Genomic DNA, 22,608 nt, shown 5'->3' with positions numbered 1-22,608 from the left:
TCATTTCGATGACACGCCTATAAATCAGGTTTTAAACGATTTTTTCAGAAACTCGTTTACAATTCATAATTGTTCTCATGAACCCTGCTGATTCGAACTCAACAAGCGTCCCTCTTTTAAGAAATCAGAATTTGTAAGTATATTCAAACTCAATTAATTAGAATTTAATATGACTTTATTTTTTCAGAATACCAAATAGAAGACAACCTACTCAATGGAAGCATCTTGCCAAGCCTTGTCTTATTTTGATTGCAATTTTAGTATTATCCGCACCAGTTGCATATTCATTATCAGAGTTAATAATGGTGGCTCGTCATAAAAGTCCGGCAGTTTCAAGTAATCAGAACTATTTCGAAAATTAATATCTCAAAACTTCTCAGATTTGATAGAACTGCTTATTCCATCATCGAAAACATCAAGAACTACGACGAAAACAAATGATTCAACTATGACAAAACTTGTTCAGAAAAGTAAGTATGGCGCGATTTTTGAACCACCCTGAAGTTTGATCATATTAAAAAAATACATCAAAGACACCAATTTTTAACCAAAAACCAAAAACATGAGGGTATTTCTGACAGCATGACCGCACATTATTGAAAGTTCATTTTAGATTAAAAACGTTTAGAATATTTTTTGATGAAATCTGGTAAACTAGACTAAACCGGGTTTCCGGTTTACGGATTCTGGGCTATCCGGATCTAGTTTTTGGGTGTTACAGAAATTTTTCTCTAAATTTTTGACAATTCTTATAATTTTCGTCTTGTTACAATACTTTGGCATTGTTTTCACCAAAATTTGTTAATTCTGGAAAGTGAAATGAAAACTCGAAAAGTTACCTTTGGATAACCGGACGTCCGATTGGCCATCCCTGGTTGTGGGCGAATAATTCACAACTTCTCAGAATTTCAATTTTCAGGCGATGAAAATTTTTCTCCTCCTGCTGCATTCTGTGGAAAGCGAATTGTTGGATACTTCGCAGAATTCGAAAACACTGCTCTAACAAGAAAACAACTTCGAATGCTTACACACATTGTGTTCCTGTTTGCTTTTCCAAAGAATGGAACTATAACTTTTGGGGGTGAAAGTTCTAGCCAAAAATTTGAGGAAATGAGAAGAAATGTAAGGAAGGCAAGCTCTACTTTGAAAGTAATGATCAGCATAGGCGGACAGTACAACTCTGGTGAATTTTCGGGATTGGTGTCTAATGAAACGTCACGAAATTTGTTTGTCAACTCTATTGCCACCTTTGTTCGAGATTATGATATAGATGGAGTCGATATATTTTGGACATGGCCAAAACACAGCGATGAGAACAACTATTTAATGTTTATTCGAGAACTTCGATACGCATTCACGGAACTTCAAAAGAAATTGAATAGAAAAGAAACTTTTGTGATCAGTTTAGTGATCTCCAGGAATGTCAACCATTTATCCAAATTGGTGGAATTCTCAAATTTTGTTGACTTTATTAACATTTACTCGTTTAATAGTTACTTATATCAAGTTGGACCAGACTCCCCATTGTATGGAGGAGGAAGTAGAAACGTCGATGAGATTATGAAATATTATATTTGTAAAACTGGTCAACCAAGTAAATTCAATATAATTGTCTCGTTCCACGCAACATATTGGGAAGGTGCCGAATTACCATTACGAGATGATTCTGATGATATATTCAAAGACCAAAACTCGGCAAAAGGAGGATTTGCTGTACGTTGGAGAGAGCTACTTCAACAGAAATGGGACATGAGCAACATTAAATTCCACAATTTAACAAAAACCTCATATATGTGGATTCCTGGTCCACCTACCCGGTTTATGACTTTAGAAGACGAAAAAAGTTTGAGAGAAAAAAATCGATATGTTGCTGATCATAATATTGGAGGAATAACCATGTGGACAATTGATCAGGATGATGGTGATCACACTCTTTTGAAAGTTGTATCTTCTGCTGAATTATGCACTGGAGATAGGAGGAATGAGATCAAATACAAGTGTGATTGATTTAGAGTTCTATTTTTACATACATGTTTTATTTGATTGGCTTTGTGATGTTGAAAGTTAAATAAATTGCCATACTGTATTGCTGTTGGTTATCTTTCTGCAAGTTAGAAAAAAAACTTTTTTTTATTCTGGTTTGATACTTCTTCCATCTTATATAAGTTTCCTCATTTGTCCTTATCTATATAACCGTCTCTGAATCAAATATATGTGTCCTAGTACTTTCCAGATCACCATTAACACAATAGTTTAATACTTTCTACTCAATAGATGCAACTTCCTTGTGCAATTTTGATTTCTTGTTCAGATTCTGAAGGAATTTTGGCACAGATTTGTTGAAATTGCTTGTCAAGCTCGTACTAAGTCGACATTTCTACTTACAATCGTGTAAATAATGTAAAACGTGTCCATAATGCGAGCTTTCTCAAGATCAAGGTTGAAATTTGCCAAAATCTCTTTTATGCCTTACCGACGAGGTCAACTTCCGGTAGCTTTTTTACAATCACTCAACTTCTACAAATTTTTCTTCTAGTGCTTCATTCTATCCTCAAGCGCAATGGCGGGAACCAGAAATGATCTGTGTGCTTCCACCATGACTCAGATTTTGTTTATTGTCAGTTTAACATTGCAAATTTGATTTTTGTTATTCATAACATTCATCACATGACTTTTTTCCATTCCTTCCTCTTATTGTTTCTTGGACCCATTTCATGGCTAAAAGCCTTTTCTTATCTGACAGATTTTCCTGTCAATCAATTTAAGTGTCATTTCTGTTTAAATAACCCAGCCGGCTTTCATAACATTGTATTAACTTTCAAGCATTATATTTTAATTTCGAAATTATTCAATACATTTTTAACCAGCAGAAATGTACTAGGAAGAAGCGTTTGCAAAACTAATATCATGTTTTTTCTCCTTTATTTTATGATTTTTGAAATTATTATCCTGACATATAAATATCTCTGAACAATATCTCGTTAGACGCGCTAACGGTATTTTTTAAATTCCCCATTCATCGTACGCCTGAAACATTACTCGCTACAGTACCCCATTTCGTCTCTTCGTGGTGGGACGCTTTAGATTTACGGGATATTTTGTTTGTCTCGAAACTATTGACTTTTCTGTTTCGAAACAACATGTTTCTATTCGAATGTCATTCAAGTTTGTTACTTTTTTTCTTTTTTTCTGTAAATTTATTGAAAAATAGTTTCAAAAATTATAGAAATATTGAAAACTGACTTTGTGACTAAAAATGCAACATTTTCACATCCATTTTTTATTAATCTAAATGCGTCGTTAAAACACTTTTAAAAGTTTTTTCATTCCTTTTCAGTTTATACTATTTCAGAGAAAACTTGAGAATGACGCGGCGTTATCGCGAAGTCTACACAGACGGATCAACAGTGAATAATGGAAAACGCGGAGCTCGTGGAGGTTGGGCCATCGTCTTTCCATTCGGTAAGTGCTCTTATTTTGCAGAGGAAAGTTGAAAAACAAATTAAATTCAGACAGATCACTTGATGAATACGATTTCATGAAAGTCGGAAAGCAGACAAACAATGTGTACGAGTTGACGGCTATTTATGAAGCAACAGAAGTGGTTAGATGTTGGGATTCCTTCAAATGCAATCAAAAATTGGAATTTGTCAGATTAAAAAACACGATAACTCCAACTACATCATCTATACTGATTCCATGTACGCGAAGAACTGTCTCACCAAATGGATCCACAGATGGAACAAATATGGGTGGTTTGCGTATTACACCGGGAATCCTATCAAAAATCAGCCGCTCATTCGTGCCATCGACAGCAATATCAGAGAGCTTGGTAGGCAAGATTGTTGAAATTTCATATAAACTGTAATGTTGCAGGACGTTAAAATCGAATACGTCAAAGGACATCATACCAACTTCTTCAATTGTGAAGCGGATCGTCTTGCCAAGAAAGCGTGCCGATCGAATATCAATCAGTATAATAGATATCTGAAGAACAAGAGCAACATGTATGCTTCGTTTGAAAGTCTTTCAATCTAATCTTTCACTTGTTGTTTTTAATTCAAAGTTTTTGTGTTCAATTACCTTCTCATTTTTCTCGATTTTGCCATTTTTCTTTTCAATTGTTATAATTATTTTTTAGTCTAGTTTTGATTTTAGATCTTCCGAAATTTTTCAAATAGTTCAATTAGTTAATATTACCATCTTCAGTTGTACTTTCTCGTCTTGTTTTCTAGTATGTTATTGTGTTGTAGTTTTCACATTTATGAGGCATGAAGTGATCATTTCTTGACATCCACTCTGTTCAAAAAAATTCAAAAAGTTTCAATTTCAGTTTTTTGATGAAATCCACATCAATCTGCAAACAGAGACAGAGTACCAGAGCAGTTTGGATTTCATAGATATCAGAAATTGTGTATTATATCTTATTTGTACATGTACGTACAGCTTTCAAGCAAAAAAAGTCATTTTCGAAAAGGTATCTCAGGAAATTCTAAAATGAAATGCCAGTAAATTAATTTATTAGTAAGATCTGCAGATCATATGATAAACAGTTTTTGAAAAATGCTGGTTCCAAAATTAATTTTAAAAAAAGAAAGTAACATTTTTCAACAACATTTTTCTAAAGTCTCCAGTTTTCATTACACCTGTTCATGCAACAAATTTGTGACTTATACAAAGTAGTACTGTTCCAAATCTCGATAACCATTGATCGCCGCAATAAGCCATCAACAGATGAGCAAAACAGGTGTACTAATCGGAGAACGAAGAAGGTCCGTTAGTCATAAAGATAGTGGAGAGACGCAGATATGAGTTGGCCATCCTGTCTGAAAGATCTGTGAGATAGGCGCGCAAACAGTACGATTGCATGGGCAATTGATGCATCTTCATTTGTACACGCATTGACAGTTACAGTCCTTACCTTATCTCCTCCGTTGTCTCTGTATGAATATTTCTGATTCATAATTTTTTTTCAGAATGTCCTTCTTCAGTTCCAAGCCTCGAAATCACTCTTGACAAAGCATCATATTGCCCTGGGGACTATGTAACTGCCACAGTTTTAGTAGATAATCAGAAACCTTTTGATGCAAGATCTGTGATGCTTACGATTCGAGGAACCTTCTGTTATGAAACATACTTCAAACGGTCAGCGATCGTATGGACTTCCAAGGACGGAAAGGTGAGTGTGCCAAACTTCATAAAACATCAATAATGATTAAGGTTAAATACCAATAATATGTTTTTATTTTTATTTTCAGAACAAACTCCCTGTAGAGCTGCTAGAAAAATCATTCGAATTTCAAATACCTACGGGTAGCCGTTTAACGTACAAGGCTGGGCACATCAAGTATACGATGAGCTTGGAAGTTGATCGACCATGGAAAACTAACTTGAAAGTTAAAAAAGAAGTGATTGTAGCGCGTAAACTTGATGTTGATGAAGTTTACTTCACTGAGAACAAAACTGTCTCGAATAAACCTGCAATCGGAGTTTTTCAAATGGGCAGCTCAACTTCACGGTAAAATCTCAAACTTCCTAATGACTTTACAAACTTTACATTTATTTTCAGGTTACCGCCCCATGTGTTGCTTTTCGTCCGGGACAAAATGTCGAATTGAAGTTTAACATAGAAAACCACAGCTCCACAACTGTAAAGAAAATCTTCACCGAGCTGAAAACAGAAGCCCATCATCATCATTTCAATCAAATTTTTCCGTGTAGGGATGCGTATTCCTGTCCTGTGGCAGAGAAGTATAATAAATACAAGACAGTAGGTGAAACTAAAACAATGAAAGTTTGTGTGGCACCGTATTCAACTGGAACATTCACGATGCCGTTTACGATCCCTGAGAATTTAACGACAGGTTTCGCAACTGGAATTATGACTTTGAGATATTATATGGCATTTGGAGTGGTAACTAACTCATGGCTCACGATGGATCCAGTGGCATTTCTCTCAGTCTTTATTGGAAAACGGGAAATTGACGAGAAGAATGATGAACACGTCGGAAGACGGAAGACAGCTTTGTTTGGGACATTGATACAATTAAAAATTAAAATAGATTTTTCGAACTTGATTCACTAATATTTGTAACCTCAATTTTCAAATTCTGTTTTACTCCAATGCTATCACATCCTAACAACAATTGTTATGCTTTTGTTTTTTTCTCTTAAAGAAATAAAGTTGTTTTTTGTTAACTTGATGAGCCACGGTCAAATATGTACTTAAAGGAAAAGTTTACGAACTTTGAACAAGGTTGGGCAATAAGTTGCAGCAAACTGCCGGTTGGCTGAAACGACGAGGTTTGTAAACGTAGACATCAGATTGATCTACTGTTGAATTTTAGGAAGTTTCAAAGCTGTTGTCTCGAAGATGTTGTTAGAAAGTGAATTTAATGTGTGCCACTCTAACTTAATGAAACGCTGTTTTTTCGAGCACTATATCTAGTTTGTTTTCATAAATATAACTTCAAATGGCATTTCATATATTCCACAAACTTCGAAGCGATATTTAAAATTGTTGTTCAGTTGTTGGAGTAAACAGCAACGCCACTTATCCTCTAATACATCATGTGCTCCTCTCTTATTATTCTCTCTCGAACTCAAATTTGATTATAGTTATTACTTAATTCGAGGGAGAGAAGACGAGAGTGATGAATAAGGCTAGAATGGCTTAGACATTATAGTAGTCAGAGAGACACAGAGATAAAGAAGAGTCCTAAACCTAAATGAGCAGCGTGAGAGGCGGCGAGACAGCTCTTGTTTGATGAGAGGGAAGAGTGGTGGTTGCCATTAGTTACGCCATCATTCACATGTTTGTGCTCCGCATTTCAGTTCTCGCATTTGCAGTTGTTTTTGTTTCTTCATCGTCAAGTTGGAAACGCATTTCCGCTCTTTTCTTTGTTTTTTGTTCTTTTGCAAAAATAATTGGTTTCTAGATATATGTATTTCTATGTATAACATTTAACAATAAATTAAGAGTTATTTTCTTATCAAAATTAGCAGAAAATTATTTTAATATTTTTTTTATATATTTAACAAAATCACTGAAACCCCCTTTCCTCATGAGACCTATTTTTTCAGTATGTTGAGCCCTCTTCCACAAGTCGATATTTCTTTCGACAAACAGTCAGAGCCATATTACCCAGGTGACACTGTCAAAGGAACAGTTGTGCTAACCAACAAGACACCACTGGACGCTAGATGTGTGACCATCAAGTGCAGGGGGAAATCGGAGACCTACTTGATCAACTGGACGGATTTGTATTGCAAAAAGGATTTGTTTCGCAAATCTGAGATGGTTTGGGTCTCGAAAGACGGACAGGTTGGTTTTAGTGTTCTCTTATCTTTAAAGTATGAATATTCAGAACAAAATGCCCGAAGGCGGCTACATCTGGACATTTGAAATCAAGCTTCCAATCGATTGCCCACCAACTCATGAAGGGTATGCTGGTGGTACCAACTACAAGGTGAAGGTGGAAATCGATAGACCATGGAAGTGTAATATTAGAGAGGAGAAAGAAATTATGGTGACTCGTAAACTTGACATTGAGAAGAAGTGGGATCAAGATGGATACACCTTTACCAGCAATCTAAGATCCGGAATATTTTCATCCAATGGGCCGATTTCGTTGAAGGTAAAAACAGACTCAAAAAAACAACTTGGAAAATACTTATTTTAGGTTTCTGTTCCAACTCTTGTTTTTCGTCAAGGACAAACTGCTGAATTCCATTTTGAAGTGAAGAATCACAGCTCCTCAACAATCAACGAAATCTTCATCAAGTTCGGAAAACAAGTTCATTATCATTCTCGTAACCAGCTGACTCCCTGTCGCAAGTTTGACTCGCATTCGTGTCCACTCAGTGTATACCATCAAACCAACTCAAGCAACTGCATTGGAGAAGCTACTGCTTTGAAGGTCAACGTTGCACCATACTCCACCAAATCTATCATACTGCCTTTCACAATCCCCGAGGAAGCCAAAACTCCGAGCTTCTCTACCGGACTTGTAAATTTCGGCTATTTCATGGAGTTTGGAATTGTGACCAAGCTGATTGTGCAACCAAGAATGAGGGCGACAATTTACGTGGGAGAAATGCCAGTCGACAACGTCACTGGTAAAGATGATGAGAAGCTCAAAAAGATAAAACAGATTCTGGAAAGCAGTGGGGCTCCACCAGCTTATAGCGAATAAGACCACGAATTCAATGTGTTTGTATTTTGGAACATACATATAATCTACCCCCTTCCAATAATCATCCTATTTATAAAAATTCTGCATCATTTTAAAAATTAATACTGTGATCTCTCCTGTCTTAATTGTGTAATTAATTTTGAACCAATAAATAACCAAACAACTAGTAAATTAATTATTGAAATGTGAAACCTTCATCACAGAAAAAGTATCAAATCATCAAAGTGGTCAAATAGATACAAACAATTCAAATTCGGAGGTTAAATTCATTCATCAAATTTAAAAACTGGGTAGAGCGGTGCAAACTTCTGAACATCTCGATTTTTCAAGGAAGTCGCAGCAAAGCCAAACACAGACTTTTTGTACTCGTACTTTCTTTCTGAAATTTTTAAAAAATTATTTTTAGATTTTTAGGCAAATTAGAAATCTACCAGGATCGATTGGCATTGTTCCAATTATGAAGGCAAGTTCCAACTTTACTGCACTTTTCAATGCTCCTGACGTGCTCATTTTGACTTTCAAAAAGTACTCGACATCAATGATCTCACAGGTTTTGGTAGATGGCGGCAAAGGGGGAAGAGGTATCGGTTTTTCAACTTCTTGCTTCTCATTTTTATCAATTTTGATATCCTGAAAAAAACATAGTGGTTTCTACAAACTACAAAGGTCTAACTCACAATATTTGTCTCCGAAATCTGACGTTCTTCCACACGTGTTTGAGCATTAAGACGAGTTGCATAGGTAATTTTTTCTTTTTCATTTCCGATGCAAGGTTGAGAATGTGAGTTAACAAATCCGTCGCGGAAACCGGTGTATGTGACACGTTGTACAAGGCGGAGAGATATCTGCAAATGATACGTGCTCAAGTAAATTCGGAAAAAAAATTTAGAAATTACCAGAGTGGTAAATTGGAATTTTCTATAAGTGAAAACTTCAGACTAATCAGTGTCGGCCACATTAACGTCTGAACCGATCAAGTCTCTGATTAGTACAACAGTATTTAAAACTAAACTTTAAGTGCTATCATTATCGATTCTCGATTTGAAAAAAAAAATACAAGAGCGAGATTAGCTATAATTGAAATATCATTGAATTTTCAAAGAATTATTCGCATATATCTGAAATGACAATACCTTTTTGAAACTTTTCGATGTCTTATTATCCACAATCATAGTCACCGGAATATTTTCTCCACACACGAATCCTTGTTTAGGAAGGCGGAGCTGAATATTATTGTGCTTATTTTCAGAGAATATTCCTCATTTTACCTCCATTCTCACAAGCCCATTCTTCCACAAAACTGCACCAAATTCTTCACAAACGTGCTTCTTTGATGGAACCTGAGAGTTGGGAATTAACCTCAGGTCAATATTTGGGAGCACGGTTAGGCAGGTGATAAACTTGTCGTCGAATTTCCATGGTCTATCGATTTCCACCTTTATAAAATATCGAATGAATCCAAGATCTCCTTAAATTGGAAAATGGATTAGATTTTAAATTTGAAAACAAAACCTTCAAAACTCGGTGGAGCCCAGTGAGGGAGTTGGAATGAAAACGGGAAGATGTGTGGGCCAGAAGGCATATCGTTCTGGAAAATATTAATTTTGTAGAATTACTATAATTATGCTACCTTTGCTCCATCACTTTTCCATACGATGGTCTCGAAGCGACAATACACAATTTTCCCCTTGTGATCTGCACAATTGTGTCGGACTCTAGCAATATCACCGTTTCTGAAAATGGTATCATTGAATTAGTGAGTTAACAAATGTCTAGAAGTTACTTGATTTTAGTGTGATTATTTCGAACATTTCCCTCCCAGTATGTGTATGCTTTTCCGATCATTTCCATTCGAACTTTTCGAGCTTTGAACTCGTCATCTGGTATTGTCATTTTCACATTTCCGGTGACTTTTTCTCCCGGAGAAAATACCGGAGGAGATTTAGCAAATTCCACCAAACAAGTGGCCATGATTCTGAAAAATGTTTCAAATATCATGATGTAGGGTGTAAGACGCGGTTTCGTAAATATCTAGGTTAAACTAAACCATTCTTAATTTGAATGTAAATTAAATACAATGCACTAGGATTTTTATTTGAGAAAAAAATCTTTGAAATACCAAAAATACATGTATTTTTGAAAAAAAAAAGTTGGCTCCCTAAAAAAACCTTGAGCAAAAACCAAGTTATTGGTAGTTCAAACCACAAAAAAAGGGGAGTGTCCTAATTAAAAGTTTTTGCTCAAATGAGCACATAATCAGGTTATGTGCTCTTTCCGTTTTTGTCAGATCTTCTAAAAAAGAACAAAAATGCAATTTCAGAGAACAAGACGAATAGGGGTGCATAAAATTGGAGCACGAAAAAATAAATTGATGTGTTCCATTTTTTCTCTGCCTAAAAATATACATTTTCTCCGCGAAATGGGACAAAAACGAAACAAAAAAGAGGGAAAGACGAAACTAAACCGGAAATTTGGTTGAAATTCGAGAGATTTTCAGCGGATTTTTCGGTGGTTTTTGGTTATCGCGGCACAGGAGAGGCATTTGATTTTATTTTCCTTCTGAAAACAGAGAAACGAGGAAAAAGAGCCCAAAAAATAATCAAATGAGCTTGACATGAGAAAGAGCACAGAGCAAAAACAATTTTCCCCATATCTTTTTTCGTTGATCAATGTTTTACTAGGGGCTCTCCATATTTACTCAACTCACGTATAATTTGATAAATGTAATGTGGGTTGATCGGTAGCAAGACATTATAAATCAAGAAGAAATTTATGAAATTCAACAATTCTTCATAGAGAAAATAAAAATGAGCACCTGCAAGTCTACATGGTAAGCGAAATTTTCCTTCAAAGTGATCCTTTTTTTTTGCCCAGAAAAAGTTTATCACTCGAGTCCATTTATTTTTCTTAACACACGTGCTTGTGGTACACAGCACAAGATATTAGTGACTGTGTGAAAAGTTCAAGGGCGTGTAATGGTCTGGGATTTTCATAAGTAGATTCGATTTTCCGTTAGACAAAAAGTGCCTTGCGTCGCCTTTTCTTAGTTTGAATTAAAAATATATTAAAAATCCAAATAGACTTCTTTATCTTTTCGAATTGTTTTCAACACATTTTTAGAATTTCTAGCACATTCTCTCTTTAACTTTCTTTCAACCTTCAATCCTAGCACAATTTCAATAATTTCAAAATTTTTTGAGACAATTTCAAGTTTATTTTCCGGTTCATTACACTTTATGTCGGTTTGCCCACTCCCCATTCTCAAGTTATTTTCAATTTACATCCGAATGTATTCTAAGCTCTATCCAACATCTCCAAAATTTTACGGAACACATCAGACAAAAGAACGGCTTTTGCATTTGGTAACTTTAATTTCTAGTCAGCTGAAACAACTGAATCGAGGTGAAAATGTCCCAAGGGTACGTTGACAATTCTAAACTAATCTATCAATATTGTTCAGACGAGAATGGTTTCAAATTTAGCTGGAAATGCTCGGAAGGACTTGATTTTTGAAATTTATCTAAATTTGATAAGCTTCTATAAAACTTCCGATCGAATGGTGTCTATTGAAGGTTCACAAACAAATTTGAAATGTCTTCTAGGTAAGAGCTGACTTCGCAAACTCACTTATAACTCAACAATTTCAGTATCTGCAAAAATGCTGAGTTCATTCTTCTTGGACGTCTTTACTAAAATTCCTACAACTCACATTGAAAGTGGGTTTGATGAGTTTTACATATCACACAGCTTCACTCAAGAAGACGTGGCAATAACTTCAACGTGGCGTATGATAAGCCAAGCTGCAATCGGACATCACGAGCATCATCTGGAAGTGAAAAGAGCATGTCAGGAACAGAAGGCATTTAGAGAATCATTTCTGAAAACGCAAACAGATTTTGATATTGATTTTGAAAATGCTGAAGCTGAACAAGAAACACAACTTTTGTCGATCGAATATGCTGTGCTCATTATACAAAAATTAGAGAGAAGTTGATATTATTTATTGGCTGTTATTCAACAATCGCTGTAAATATTAATTTTCAGAGTATCAAGCAATTTCTCGTAGAAACTATGTCCGTTTTGTTAGAGAACGAGCAGCGGAGCTTCATGGTCTGAAAGTCGAAATAGATGCGACGCAAGCGGCAATTAGGATTCAGGCGGTGAATTTAAATTTACTTTTCTTCAATGCTGTCATGACAGGCGCTCCTCTTTAGGCATATTGTCTCATGCCTACCTAGGTAGGCAGCCATTTCTGTGCCATGGTGGAAAGTCAACTTTACAAAAATCCGAATATTTCCTTTATTTCTATAGAATTTTTTCAGAGAACCCGTGGATACTTTGCTCGAAAGTTGGTTCGAGAAATGCGCGAAAAAGAGCTGAATATTCTGAATATGACTCCAGAAAGTTATATCCGAAAGAGATGTGCAGAGAGGGAGCGGAAAAGGAAGGAAGGTCTTGCTGGTGGCGTTGGTGGAGGGGAAATAATTGAACAAATTGAGGAGTTTGTGAGCCTTTATTTTTTGAAACAAAATTTTGATCTATTTTTTATTTATTTTAGAACACCGACTTAGCCGAAGCATTGAAACTTCTAAAGACACATTTCTTTTTCCCGACTTCCGATCTTACTGATATAAAACCATCTGCACTTCCGATTGATTTGAACAACCAGGAAACTATATTCAGAGATGCTTGCTTCCGTGGAATCGTATCCCCACTTGCACAAATTGAACTTTCAGAACTAACTTCCCAGAGGGAAATATGCAAAATTGAAAATCGGCAATTTAAATTTGATTTCCGCTCATTCCTTGTTCAAACCGTCTGTACTCCATGTTCACTTGGCACGTGGCAAAAACAAAAGTCGAAAGATCAGAAAATGCAGTGGCTATTGCTGTCAGGAGCTCCAGACTCGGGGAAGACTACGTGGGCGAGAGCAATATCGCGTGCATGTCATGTCACACACGTTCACATTTCGAAAAATGTCGTGAATATGGGAAAACGCAAAATTTATACGGTGGTTAAAAAGCTGGCAAAACAGGAAAAACGACTATTGGTCAGTATTGATCGAATTGACGTGATGAAGAAGGATCCCAAGCATAAAGGGTACACACATCGACAGGTACCGTACAAAAAACTATTATACTATGCACAATTGTTTTAAAAACACACGTTTACAGATACTTCTCCGAAACTTCCTATCCGATCTTTCGAATATAAAATTTGTTATGGTAATTGGGATGACAAGAGTTCCCCTGGACGACTTGGATAGTTATATTTCTGATTTATTCCCTCTCCAAGCAACTCTCAGTAACCCAACCAACGCAACTAGATACGGTAGGCCACATCAACTACAGTAATATAGTTTTCAAGTTTTCAGATCTTGCGGTAGATTGCTTAAGTCGGAACTGGGAACAAGAACGGCTGCCAAAGTTTCCAAATCGAATTTTTGACATCGAAAAGCAGACAAAAGATCAAACAAGAGGAAAAGCGGCAAAGTTTGTGACAAATCGATGGAGTGCCGCGAATAATAAGACAACTTTATCATAAAGTTGAAAACAACATTTTAATCATCTGGTTTTCTGGCACCAGTTTAGATTAATTCACTTAAAATATTCAATGAAATTAACTTTATTCAATAAATTACTTAAATTTAAATAAAATTACTTTATTATAATCATCATGGTATAAAGTGAATCAAGGACGAATTGGAGCAGGAACGTAGATTGGTGGCACCAATTTCATAGTGGGACGAGATGTGGTTGTTGGTGATTTCTTCATCGATTTGTAAATAGCCATATTGAAACCATTTACAAAATAATTACAAAAGATGAGAAAGAGAATTGGCACAAGGAAGAGCTTCATTTCTTGTTGGAAATGAATTGAACTTTGATTCTTGGACTGAATTTTTTATTCGTGGAAAGTTCACATTACTGTTCAAAAATTAAAACATTTATATTATGGACAACTCGAAAACTTATACAAATTACCAATACCTTATAGCATGATCAAAGTTCATACTTCTATTGCATCCTCTATAGGAAAACGTAGGAGATTTTGTGTTTTGCACAACAAATACCAAAAATTGAATATAACAACTGAATCCTTGCTACGCCCTTATAAAAACTGATGAAGCTCATTGACATTGGGAGGGTTTCAGACCTGGGAGCTCCAAAATGAATCCCTCGTTTCAAAACTGCAACAAAATATTTAAATGTCCATCTGCGTGAGCGGTTCGTAAGTTATGGGCCAACTATTTAACTGCTGACCCGCTCAGAAAAGGTTTTAACAGAAGGAAATAAAAGCATCGGCAAAGGCAGTTTGTAATTCTCCACACTTTCCTTTGATTTTATTTCGACTAAAGCTTTTAAGCTTTTAAAATTTAAAAGTAAATGTTGTTATCCACACATGAATATACATATATGTAAACATCATTGGTACACTGTGAAGTTTAAAACATTTATTTCGTTAGAATCAATCAATAGCTGCATAAATGGTTAGTTATCCTTTTTTAGACTTCGGTCCTCTGCTGCTCACGAGTATACTTCTGGTTGACTTGTTTTTGGCGGCTGCACGAGCTTGAATTTTTACTTCTCTCATGGCTGGCTTCAGGATCTCGAAGGAAATGATGAGCCGTTCGTCGACAATCATAATTCCTGCATTGTTGTCGAATTCTCCACAGTATTTGGGTGCAGAGAAGATTGTCACGAGGCGTTTGTCGGCGAAAAATTCGTATCCATCTTGAACAACCTGAAATTGAAAATTGTTTATCAAAAGTTATTAAGTGATATCATACCTGATGGCCTCTAGCAATGAGATCGATATTCATCTTCTCCGTGAAGTCCTTTACAACGTTGGCTCCAAAAATATAGGAAACTCCGCGTGAGTTCTTTCCCCATCCGGTATGGTTGTTCTCTGGATCTGCCCAAAGGAGATCCATTGCAAGGCACGCGTTTGGTGGATCGAATGGGCGTATGATTTTGGCAAGCTGTGTCCATGAAACCAATTCCGGGCTCAATCCACCATGCATGCAGAAGATTCGTCCGGAGATCATTGCGCACAATGGGAGACTGTTGAACAAATTCTGAAATACTGAGGTTTGACAGAATACCGCAACGCACTAAAACTTACTTGGAACTCATTGTATAGAGCCAAAGAATATCTTCGTTTACACTCATCGTAAAATCCATACGTACGGTTGATTGAAGCACACTCGTGGTTTCCTCGGAGTATAAAGAACCCATTTGGATACCTGACTTTGTATGCCATGAGGAGACAAATGACTTCAAGTTGTTGACGTCCTCGATCCACGTAGTCGCCCAGGAACAGGTAGTTTTGATCCGGCGGGAATGAGCATCTGTTGAAGATTCGAAGAAGATCAGTATACTGCCCATGAATGTCTCCACAGACCTGAAAGTACACGTATTCTGGCAGGAACTTCAAGAATAACTCTCTATTTTACTAAAAAGTCAAAAGTCAACGTACCGCAATCGGCGCCTGAACCTCAACCATTGTCGCTTGCGCTGAGAGGATATCCTTACATTCCTCGATGACGCCATCAATATCTGCCTCTTTGATGCAATGTGTTAGAGAGGCGTTAGAAGTGTCGTTGACTGAAAATTATAACGTTACAGTATGAAACTTTAAATCTGCTAAATTAATTTACCTGATAAAACCTTATCGATAAAGTTGGGAATGTTGACCATTTCGAGCGTAGGTTAGTGTTGTTAGCAGTGAGTAGAAGATGCGAGATGCCGCGATGGTTAGTTAAAGTGGGAATAAATTATTTTCAATCGAAGTCCTTGTTTTGAAGAGTTGGAAGATCTTATCAAAGATAACAACTCGATGGGAGGAGGGGTCACACTAGACTATATGCAAAAGTTTTGATTTTTTGATTTATTTTTAAAAATCTTCTGACAACTTAACAGAATATTTTGTTTGCTTCACGTTTTAGAATGTGGGGGATTTTTACGATACCCAGAACTTTCTGAAATTCAGGTACCACCAAATACCACAAAAGAAAAACGAAAAAAATTAAGAACACTAAAAATCCGACTAAAATAAACGTGATTTTTTTTTTCAATTTTGGCTACTTTTTAGATCAAAATCCCCATTCGCACTACTCCATTTTTAAATAGTTGGCATCAAATCTAGACTTTGAAATTAAAAAGCATTCCTTAATTCTCCCAAACAGTCTTGCAGCTGCCCTTTATCCTGCCTTATTGTCCAATAATTGTTATGTAAATCCAACAAGACCACTTCTGCATCCCTTTTCGGCTCTCATTTTCCTGTACCGACACCCAATTTTGAAGTGGGTCCGGATGTGCACAATGATGATTAGCACACGAACATGAATGTCAAGTGCTGCTGGCTCATTCCGTTAGCCATCGTCGCTGCTTGTCGCGCCGAAGATAGATCAGATTGAAATCTGATATCTTCTATGTGTTTTCTGTGTTGATGTGTTGTCGGTGTCCTGTCAGATCACACTCTGGTACTTCACACTTTTGAGGGGACACGGGACAGCTCATTCATGTGTACATTAGACAAAGGTTAAGAGGAATTGCGCAATAATTTACATGTGGAAAGTACAAAGAATTGAGTTTTTTATTTTACTTGTTTTTTTTTCTGATAAATTGTTTCTGTGTGTCTGGCATCCTTTGCTCTTTTTAGACAACTCACATTCCTTTGGATTTATCAAATTTATAAAGATTTTCACATTATATGTTTAAAACTAAATTTGGTTATAGAAATAGAGCTCACTTGATCGTCTTTCATGAGCCATATCAACTTACGTGCATGATTCTAATAAATCAAATCAACAGCGGAAAGATTTAGACAACTTATATCCCGGTTATTTTTCCAGAGATCAGAAAAAAAACAAAACCATAAGGAAAAAGTACAAATTTTTCCAGTTGATAATGTTTTATAAAACTGGTCCAGTCCTAAACGATTAGATGCAAATGAGATAGTGAAAATACGGTATCACATTCACAGTTCACATTTTTGGATATTATCGAATACAGCTCGACAACATGGACTCAGATGCACCTATCATAACTCTGACCTCACTCATCCTTCTTAACCAGTTAATCTGCATTATATTGTCCGTACAACACTTCATTACACAACTCCTCCGCCCCTTTTAATGATGCCGCCATATATTCAACACAATGTGGGGTACTGTAGAAAAGTAGGCGGGGTCTTTGAAGAGGATAAGCTAAGCTAAAGGTTAGATACGGTTCACTCACGGTTTACCACGACACAAATTTTTATGGCTGCTCAACAACCACTATCTCAAGAGCAGCTTTTGCATTTTTGGGGTAAGTTTGAATTTTATAAGTTATTATATAAAAAAATCTTAATGGAATAATTGTTTTTAGGAGCTCACAACACCATGGGCAAAATGACAAGACGAACTTCGCAGTCTGATGGCGGAAAACCATCAGGCAACAGTAATGCCGCGGGCGGTGCTGGAACAAAACCGAAGGTGAGATTTTATTATGATAAACAGTTGTTTTTGATTTAAATAAAAATTGTAGGTTGCTACTCCACAAGTCGTTGCAAAAATTGAGCAATACAAAAGGGATAACCCAACAATCTTTGCGTGGGAGATCAGGGAAAAGCTCATAAGTGAAGGTATGTTCAAGCATTATTAGATTGAATTCAATATGATTGTTACCTGATGAATTAATTGAATTATATTAAAAAAACTTATAACGACAATTCTTGGCTACTGACTTTGTGTTTTCCAAAAAGTCTTATCATGTTCAAACAATTTTTATGGGAATTCAAATTTTTGACTTAAAAAACTTGATCTTAAAAATTTAGTTAATTTCTCCGTCTCGCTCAATAATTTTAATAAAAGCAAATAATGTTAAATTTCTGTATCCAAACAACAAATTTTCAGACGTTTGCACCACCCCACCCTCGGTTTCATCTATCAATCGTATCCTCCGTACTCGTGCAGCCGAACGAGCAGCTGAGGAGCTTCAAATGATCCTTTCGGCTCAACATCTAGCTCGTCCGCGTGCTCAACAAGTCCGACTGCCTCCTGCATTTCCATTCCCATTCCCATTGGTTTGGCCTGGACTGTTACCAAATCCTGCTCAGCTGTCGTTGCTATTGAACTCAGGAGCGTTGGCTCCGCCTGTTCAGTCAGGAGGAGCAGGAGGTCCTGGAGTTTTTGGAAATTCTGGGCAAATATCGGTAGACTCGAATCTGAATTTGTCGGAAGACGACTCAACTCTTGGCGCAAATGCTAGAAGACTCTCGAGGAGTACTTTTACAAATGGTTAGTTTTTTTTTTCAAATTTCATACAGCTTTACCTTTTCATTTTTATGGAGATTGCAGCAAATGTCTAACTTTTATACTTACAGAACAACTACAAAGTCTGGAAGAAGTCTTCCTCCGCGATCCCTACCCATCTCCCAATGAACGAGCTGATCTTGTCAAGAGAACCAATTTGCCAGAAGCACGTATACAAGTCTGGTTTTCAAATCGTCGTGCAAAATGGCGAAAGACAAATGCAAATGGAAGTGATCGAGATGAATTGAGAGCTGAACGATCTGAAACAGATGATGCTTTAAGTATTTCCAGTCAGTCACCATCACCTGGAGGAGGACAGGAAACGGGAAGTGACGAAGGGAAAAAGAAGACAATAACTTTATTTAAACCTTATGAATGATGCAAATTGAAGATGTTTTAATATTTATGAAAGATTCTGGTAATAAAATTGTTAAAGTGATAAAACTTCTGGTTTTAAAATATTTTTAAAAAAGCGTAATGCTAACTATCAAAATGCTAGTTCCAATCTTCACATTTTGAGCGATAAATTCTTGTGAATTTAGAAGAAGAGCGCACTAACTTTCCCCTATATGCAATTCCCACCTTCTAGATTGAAACATAAGTGGCCCAATACTCAGTTAAAGTCTACTCAAACTTTTTGGGTTACGGTAGTTTTGTGCTCCCTATTGTGCAAACAATTGCTCAAAGCTTTGAGATCAAAGAGAGAAAGTCCATCTCCTCTTCCCTATGAAACACCTAATATCCATTTCACAATGTATTGTCACTCGCACACATTTGTATCGGCTTCTCATTCATTTGCAACTAATATACCGTATCTTTGGCGGGAAAATAAGATGATGCGAGATCAAATTACAAACAATGTGCGCGGTGCGCGAGCAAGTGATACTCTTTGCGTGTACAAAAATCTTCTCTTTTTGATTCATTATTTATTTACTCTTGTTATTGAACAAGGTGTGAACAATAGAGTAACGATGTACAATGCAGATATGTTCTGTCAAGTTAGAAGTCGTTAGTCCCCGGGATAAAGTTATACCAACCAGGGGTGGGCATTCTTGATTGATAGATTTCTTGAATTTCTTGATTTCTTGACATTTTGTCAAGAATTCTTGTTTCTTGATTTCTTGATAAATTGTGTCAAGAAATCAAGAAATTAATGAACTCGAAATTTAGGCTGTAAAAAAAGATTGAAAACGTTTTTGTCGAAAATTATTAGTTTTGCACGTTTTGCCCATTTTCGAAGTTCCTTCTGATGATATTCGTTAAAAAATAAGTTAAGACTGATAAATTTTACTATTTCTTCCAATTTCGTTCAAAAATATTGGCCGGAGACAATTTCTTGACTTTTTCTTGACTTTTTAAATCAAGAATTCTTGATTTCTTGATTTCTTGACTTTGAAAAAGTTTGCCCACCCTTGATACCAACCCAGGTTTTAAACAATGATCTCGAAAACTACTGAGCGCCAGGATTTTCTGAATTTATCCAGAAGATTATTGTCATTGCTAATTCGTCACTAATATTGTGCACTGGTTTTCAAATTTTTTTAAACTGAGAATTATTGAGAATATGGAGTTTGAATTGTGCACTGGTTTTCAAATTTTTTAAAACTGAGAATTATTGAGAATATGGAGTTTCAATTGTGCACTGGTTTTCAAATTTTTTTAAACTGAGAATTATTGAGAATATGGAGTTTCAATTGTGCACTGGTTTTCAAATTTTTTTAAACTGAGAATTATTGAGAATATGGAGTTTGAATTGTGCACTGGTTTTCAAATTTTTTAAAACTGAGAATTATTGAGAATATGGAGTTTCAATTGTGCACTGGTTTTCGAATTTTTTTTAACTGAGAATTATTGAGAATATGGAGTTTGAATTGTGCACTGGTTTTCAAATTTTTTTAAACTGAGAATCATGGAAATAATGGAGTTTCAATTGTGCACTGGTTTTCAAATTTTTTTCAAACTGAGAATTATTGAGAATATGGAGTTTCAATTGTGCTCTGGTTTTCAAATTTTTTAAAACTGAGAATTATTGAGAAAATGGAGTTTGAATTGTGCACTGGTTTTCAAATTTTTTTAAACTGAGAATTATTGAGAAAATGGAGTTTGAATTGTGCACTGGTTTTCAAATTTTTTTAAACTGAGAATTATTGAGAAGATGGAGTTTCAATTGTGCACAGGTTTTCAAATTATTTTAAACTGACAATCATGGAAATAATGGAGTTTCAATTGTGCACTGGTTTTCAAATTTTTTTAAACTGAGTATCATGGAAATAATGGAGTTTCAATTGTGCACTGGTTTTCAAATTTTTTTTAAACTGAGAATTATTGAGAATATGGAGTTTCAATTGTGCACAGGTTTTCAAATTTTTTTAAACTGAGAATCATGGAAATAATGGAGTTTCAATTGTGCACTGGTTTTCAAATTTTTTTTAAACTGAGAATTATTGAGAATATGGAGTTTCAATTGTGCACTGGTTTTCAAATTTTTTAAACTGAGAATTATTGAGAATATGGAGTTTCAATTGTGCACTGGTTTTCAAATTTTTTTTAAACTGAGAATTATTGAGAATATGGAGTTTCAATTGTGCACTGGTTTTCAAATTTTTTTTAAACTGAGAATCATGGAAATAATGGAGTTTCAATTGTGCACTGGTTTTCAAATTTTTTAAACTGAGAATTATTGAGAATATGGAGTTTCAATTGTGCACTGGTTTTCAAATTTTTTTTAAACTGAGAATCATGGAAATAATGGAGTTTCAATTGTGCACTGGTTTTCAAATTTTTTAAACTGAGAATTATTGAGAATATGGAGTTTCAATTGTGCACTGGTTTTCAAATTTTTTTTAAACTGAGAATTATTGAGAATATGGAGTTTCAATTGTGCACTGGTTTTCAAATTTTTTTTAAACTGTGAATTATTGAGAATATGGAGTTTCAATTGTGCACTGGTTTTCAAATTTTTTAAAACTGAGAATTATTGAGAATATGGAGTTTCAATTGTGCACTGGTTTTCAAATTTTTTTAAACTGAGAATTATTGAGAAGATGGAGTTTCAATTGTGCACAGGTTTTCAAATTATTTTAAACTGACAATCATGGAAATAATGGAGTTTCAATTGTGCACTGGTTTTCAAATTTTTTTAAACTGAGTATCATGGAAATAATGGAGTTTCAATTGTGCACTGGTTTTCAAATTTTTTTTAAACTGAGAATTATTGAGAATATGGAGTTTCAATTGTGCACTGGTTTTCAAATTATTTTAAACTGACAATCATGGAAATAATGGAGTTTCAATTGTGCACTGGTTTTCAAATTTTTTTAAACTGAGAATTATTGAGAATATGGAGTTTCAATTGTGCACTGGTTTTCAAATTATTTTAAACTGACAATCATGGAAATAATGGAGTTTCAATTGTGCACTGGTTTTCAAATTTTTTAAACTGAGAATTATTGAGAATATGGAGTTTCAATTGTGCACTGGTTTTCAAATTTTTTTTAAACTGAGAATTATTGAGAATATGGAGTTTCAATTGTGCACTGGTTTTCAAATTTTTTTTTAACTGAGAATTATTGAGAATATGGAGTTTCAATTGTGCACTGGTTTTCAAATTTTTTCAAACTGAGAATCATGGAAATAATGGAGTTTCAATTGTGCACTGGTTTTCAAATTTTTTTTAAACTGAGAATCATGGAAATAATGGAGTTTCAATTGTGCACTGGTTTTCAAATTGTTTTAAACTGAGAATTATTGAGAATATGGAGTTTCAATTGTGCACTGGTTTTCAAATTTTTTAAACTGAGAATTATTGAGAATATGGAGTTTCAATTGTGCACTGGTTTTCAAATTTTTTCAAACTGAGAATCATGGAAATAATGGAGTTTCAATTGTGCACTGGTTTTCAAATTTTTTAAACTGAGAATTATTGAGAATATGGAGTTTCAATTGTGCACTGGTTTTCAAATTGTTTTAAACTGAGAATCATGGAAATAATGGAGTTTCAATTGTGCACTGGTTTTCAAATTGTTTTAAACTGAGAATTATTGAGAATATGGAGTTTCAATTGTGCACTGGTTTTCAAATTATTTTAAACTGACAATCATGGAAATAATGGAG

The 22,608-nt window shown here is 35.3% G+C and overlaps 9 protein-coding genes and 1 non-coding gene across 10 annotated transcripts; 6 read left to right on the top strand and 4 right to left on the bottom strand.

The window, feature by feature from the left end:
• Nucleotides 1–47: 47 nt before the first annotated feature.
• chil-9 (GH18 domain-containing protein) lies at nucleotides 48–2,129 on the top strand. Its single transcript, NM_001381568.2, has 4 exons — nucleotides 48–133; nucleotides 188–336; nucleotides 381–470; nucleotides 920–2,129. Exons 1-4 carry the CDS (start codon nucleotides 78–80, stop codon nucleotides 2,005–2,007), a joined length of 1,383 nt encoding a protein of 460 aa, NP_001366720.1. The 5' UTR covers nucleotides 48–77; the 3' UTR covers nucleotides 2,008–2,129.
• A 1,222-nt stretch (nucleotides 2,130–3,351) lies between these two features.
• Nucleotides 3,352–4,292, top strand: rnh-1.2 (ribonuclease H). Its single transcript, NM_063720.5, has 3 exons — nucleotides 3,352–3,462; nucleotides 3,513–3,832; nucleotides 3,877–4,292. Exons 1-3 carry the CDS (start codon nucleotides 3,366–3,368, stop codon nucleotides 4,036–4,038), a joined length of 579 nt encoding a protein of 192 aa, NP_496121.2. The 5' UTR covers nucleotides 3,352–3,365; the 3' UTR covers nucleotides 4,039–4,292.
• Nucleotides 4,293–4,973: 681 nt separating this feature from the next.
• On the top strand, nucleotides 4,974–6,198 carry ZK938.11 (Arrestin-like N-terminal domain-containing protein). Its single transcript, NM_001330959.3, has 3 exons — nucleotides 4,974–5,179; nucleotides 5,259–5,518; nucleotides 5,570–6,198. The coding sequence occupies exons 1-3, from the start codon at nucleotides 5,099–5,101 to the stop codon at nucleotides 5,616–5,618; spliced, it is 390 nt and encodes a 129-aa protein (NP_001317870.1). The 5' UTR covers nucleotides 4,974–5,098; the 3' UTR covers nucleotides 5,619–6,198.
• An 878-nt stretch (nucleotides 6,199–7,076) lies between these two features.
• Nucleotides 7,077–8,378, top strand: arrd-4 (Arrestin C-terminal-like domain-containing protein). Its single transcript, NM_063719.4, has 3 exons — nucleotides 7,077–7,324; nucleotides 7,368–7,637; nucleotides 7,683–8,378. Exons 1-3 carry the CDS (start codon nucleotides 7,085–7,087, stop codon nucleotides 8,193–8,195), a joined length of 1,023 nt encoding a protein of 340 aa, NP_496120.1. The 5' UTR covers nucleotides 7,077–7,084; the 3' UTR covers nucleotides 8,196–8,378.
• arrd-5 (Arrestin C-terminal-like domain-containing protein) lies at nucleotides 8,363–10,166 on the bottom strand (the record flags this gene model as incomplete). Its single annotated transcript, NM_063718.2, has 8 exons — nucleotides 8,363–8,574; nucleotides 8,627–8,825; nucleotides 8,873–9,040; nucleotides 9,329–9,418; nucleotides 9,464–9,663; nucleotides 9,708–9,783; nucleotides 9,826–9,928; nucleotides 9,979–10,166. 8 exons carry the CDS (start codon nucleotides 10,164–10,166, stop codon nucleotides 8,462–8,464), a joined length of 1,137 nt encoding a protein of 378 aa, NP_496119.1. The 3' UTR covers nucleotides 8,363–8,461.
• A 95-nt stretch (nucleotides 10,167–10,261) lies between these two features.
• ZK938.9 lies at nucleotides 10,262–10,459 on the bottom strand. Its single transcript, NR_051557.1, has one exon. It is a non-coding gene; the product is annotated as an Unclassified non-coding RNA ZK938.9 (non-coding RNA).
• Nucleotides 10,460–11,431: 972 nt separating this feature from the next.
• Nucleotides 11,432–13,866, top strand: ZK938.3 (ATPase AAA-type core domain-containing protein; the record flags this gene model as incomplete). Its single annotated transcript, NM_001377838.3, has 8 exons — nucleotides 11,432–11,614; nucleotides 11,656–11,797; nucleotides 11,843–12,184; nucleotides 12,240–12,355; nucleotides 12,518–12,700; nucleotides 12,754–13,311; nucleotides 13,370–13,526; nucleotides 13,570–13,866. The coding sequence occupies 8 exons, from the start codon at nucleotides 11,432–11,434 to the stop codon at nucleotides 13,737–13,739; spliced, it is 1,851 nt and encodes a 616-aa protein (NP_001364588.1). The 3' UTR covers nucleotides 13,740–13,866.
• Nucleotides 13,867–13,886: 20 nt separating this feature from the next.
• Nucleotides 13,887–14,054, bottom strand: ZK938.12 (uncharacterized protein; the record flags this gene model as incomplete). The annotated part of the gene is made up of 1 exon (NM_001381567.1): nucleotides 13,887–14,054. The coding sequence occupies one exon, from the start codon at nucleotides 14,052–14,054 to the stop codon at nucleotides 13,887–13,889; it is 168 nt and encodes a 55-aa protein (NP_001368665.1).
• A 578-nt stretch (nucleotides 14,055–14,632) lies between these two features.
• On the bottom strand, nucleotides 14,633–15,979 carry ZK938.1 (Serine/threonine-protein phosphatase). The gene is made up of 5 exons (NM_063716.5): nucleotides 15,856–15,979; nucleotides 15,675–15,802; nucleotides 15,321–15,599; nucleotides 14,986–15,273; nucleotides 14,633–14,939 (listed from the first exon to the last, which is right to left on the bottom strand). Exons 1-5 carry the CDS (start codon nucleotides 15,893–15,895, stop codon nucleotides 14,691–14,693), a joined length of 984 nt encoding a protein of 327 aa, NP_496117.1. The 5' UTR covers nucleotides 15,896–15,979; the 3' UTR covers nucleotides 14,633–14,690.
• Nucleotides 15,980–17,434: 1,455 nt separating this feature from the next.
• Nucleotides 17,435–18,939, top strand: eyg-1 (Homeobox domain-containing protein). The gene is made up of 5 exons (NM_063715.2): nucleotides 17,435–17,509; nucleotides 17,570–17,676; nucleotides 17,729–17,825; nucleotides 18,097–18,480; nucleotides 18,567–18,939. Exons 1-5 carry the CDS (start codon nucleotides 17,461–17,463, stop codon nucleotides 18,872–18,874), a joined length of 945 nt encoding a protein of 314 aa, NP_496116.1. The 5' UTR covers nucleotides 17,435–17,460; the 3' UTR covers nucleotides 18,875–18,939.
• Nucleotides 18,940–22,608: the final 3,669 nt, after the last annotated feature.

The sequence above is a fragment of the Caenorhabditis elegans genome, chromosome II, assembly GCF_000002985.6.
Source record: "Caenorhabditis elegans chromosome II".
Lineage (NCBI taxonomy): Eukaryota > Metazoa > Nematoda > Chromadorea > Rhabditida > Rhabditidae > Caenorhabditis > Caenorhabditis elegans.
Note: the sequence above shows the minus strand (reverse complement) of the source record. Positions and strands in the feature narration are given on the sequence as shown.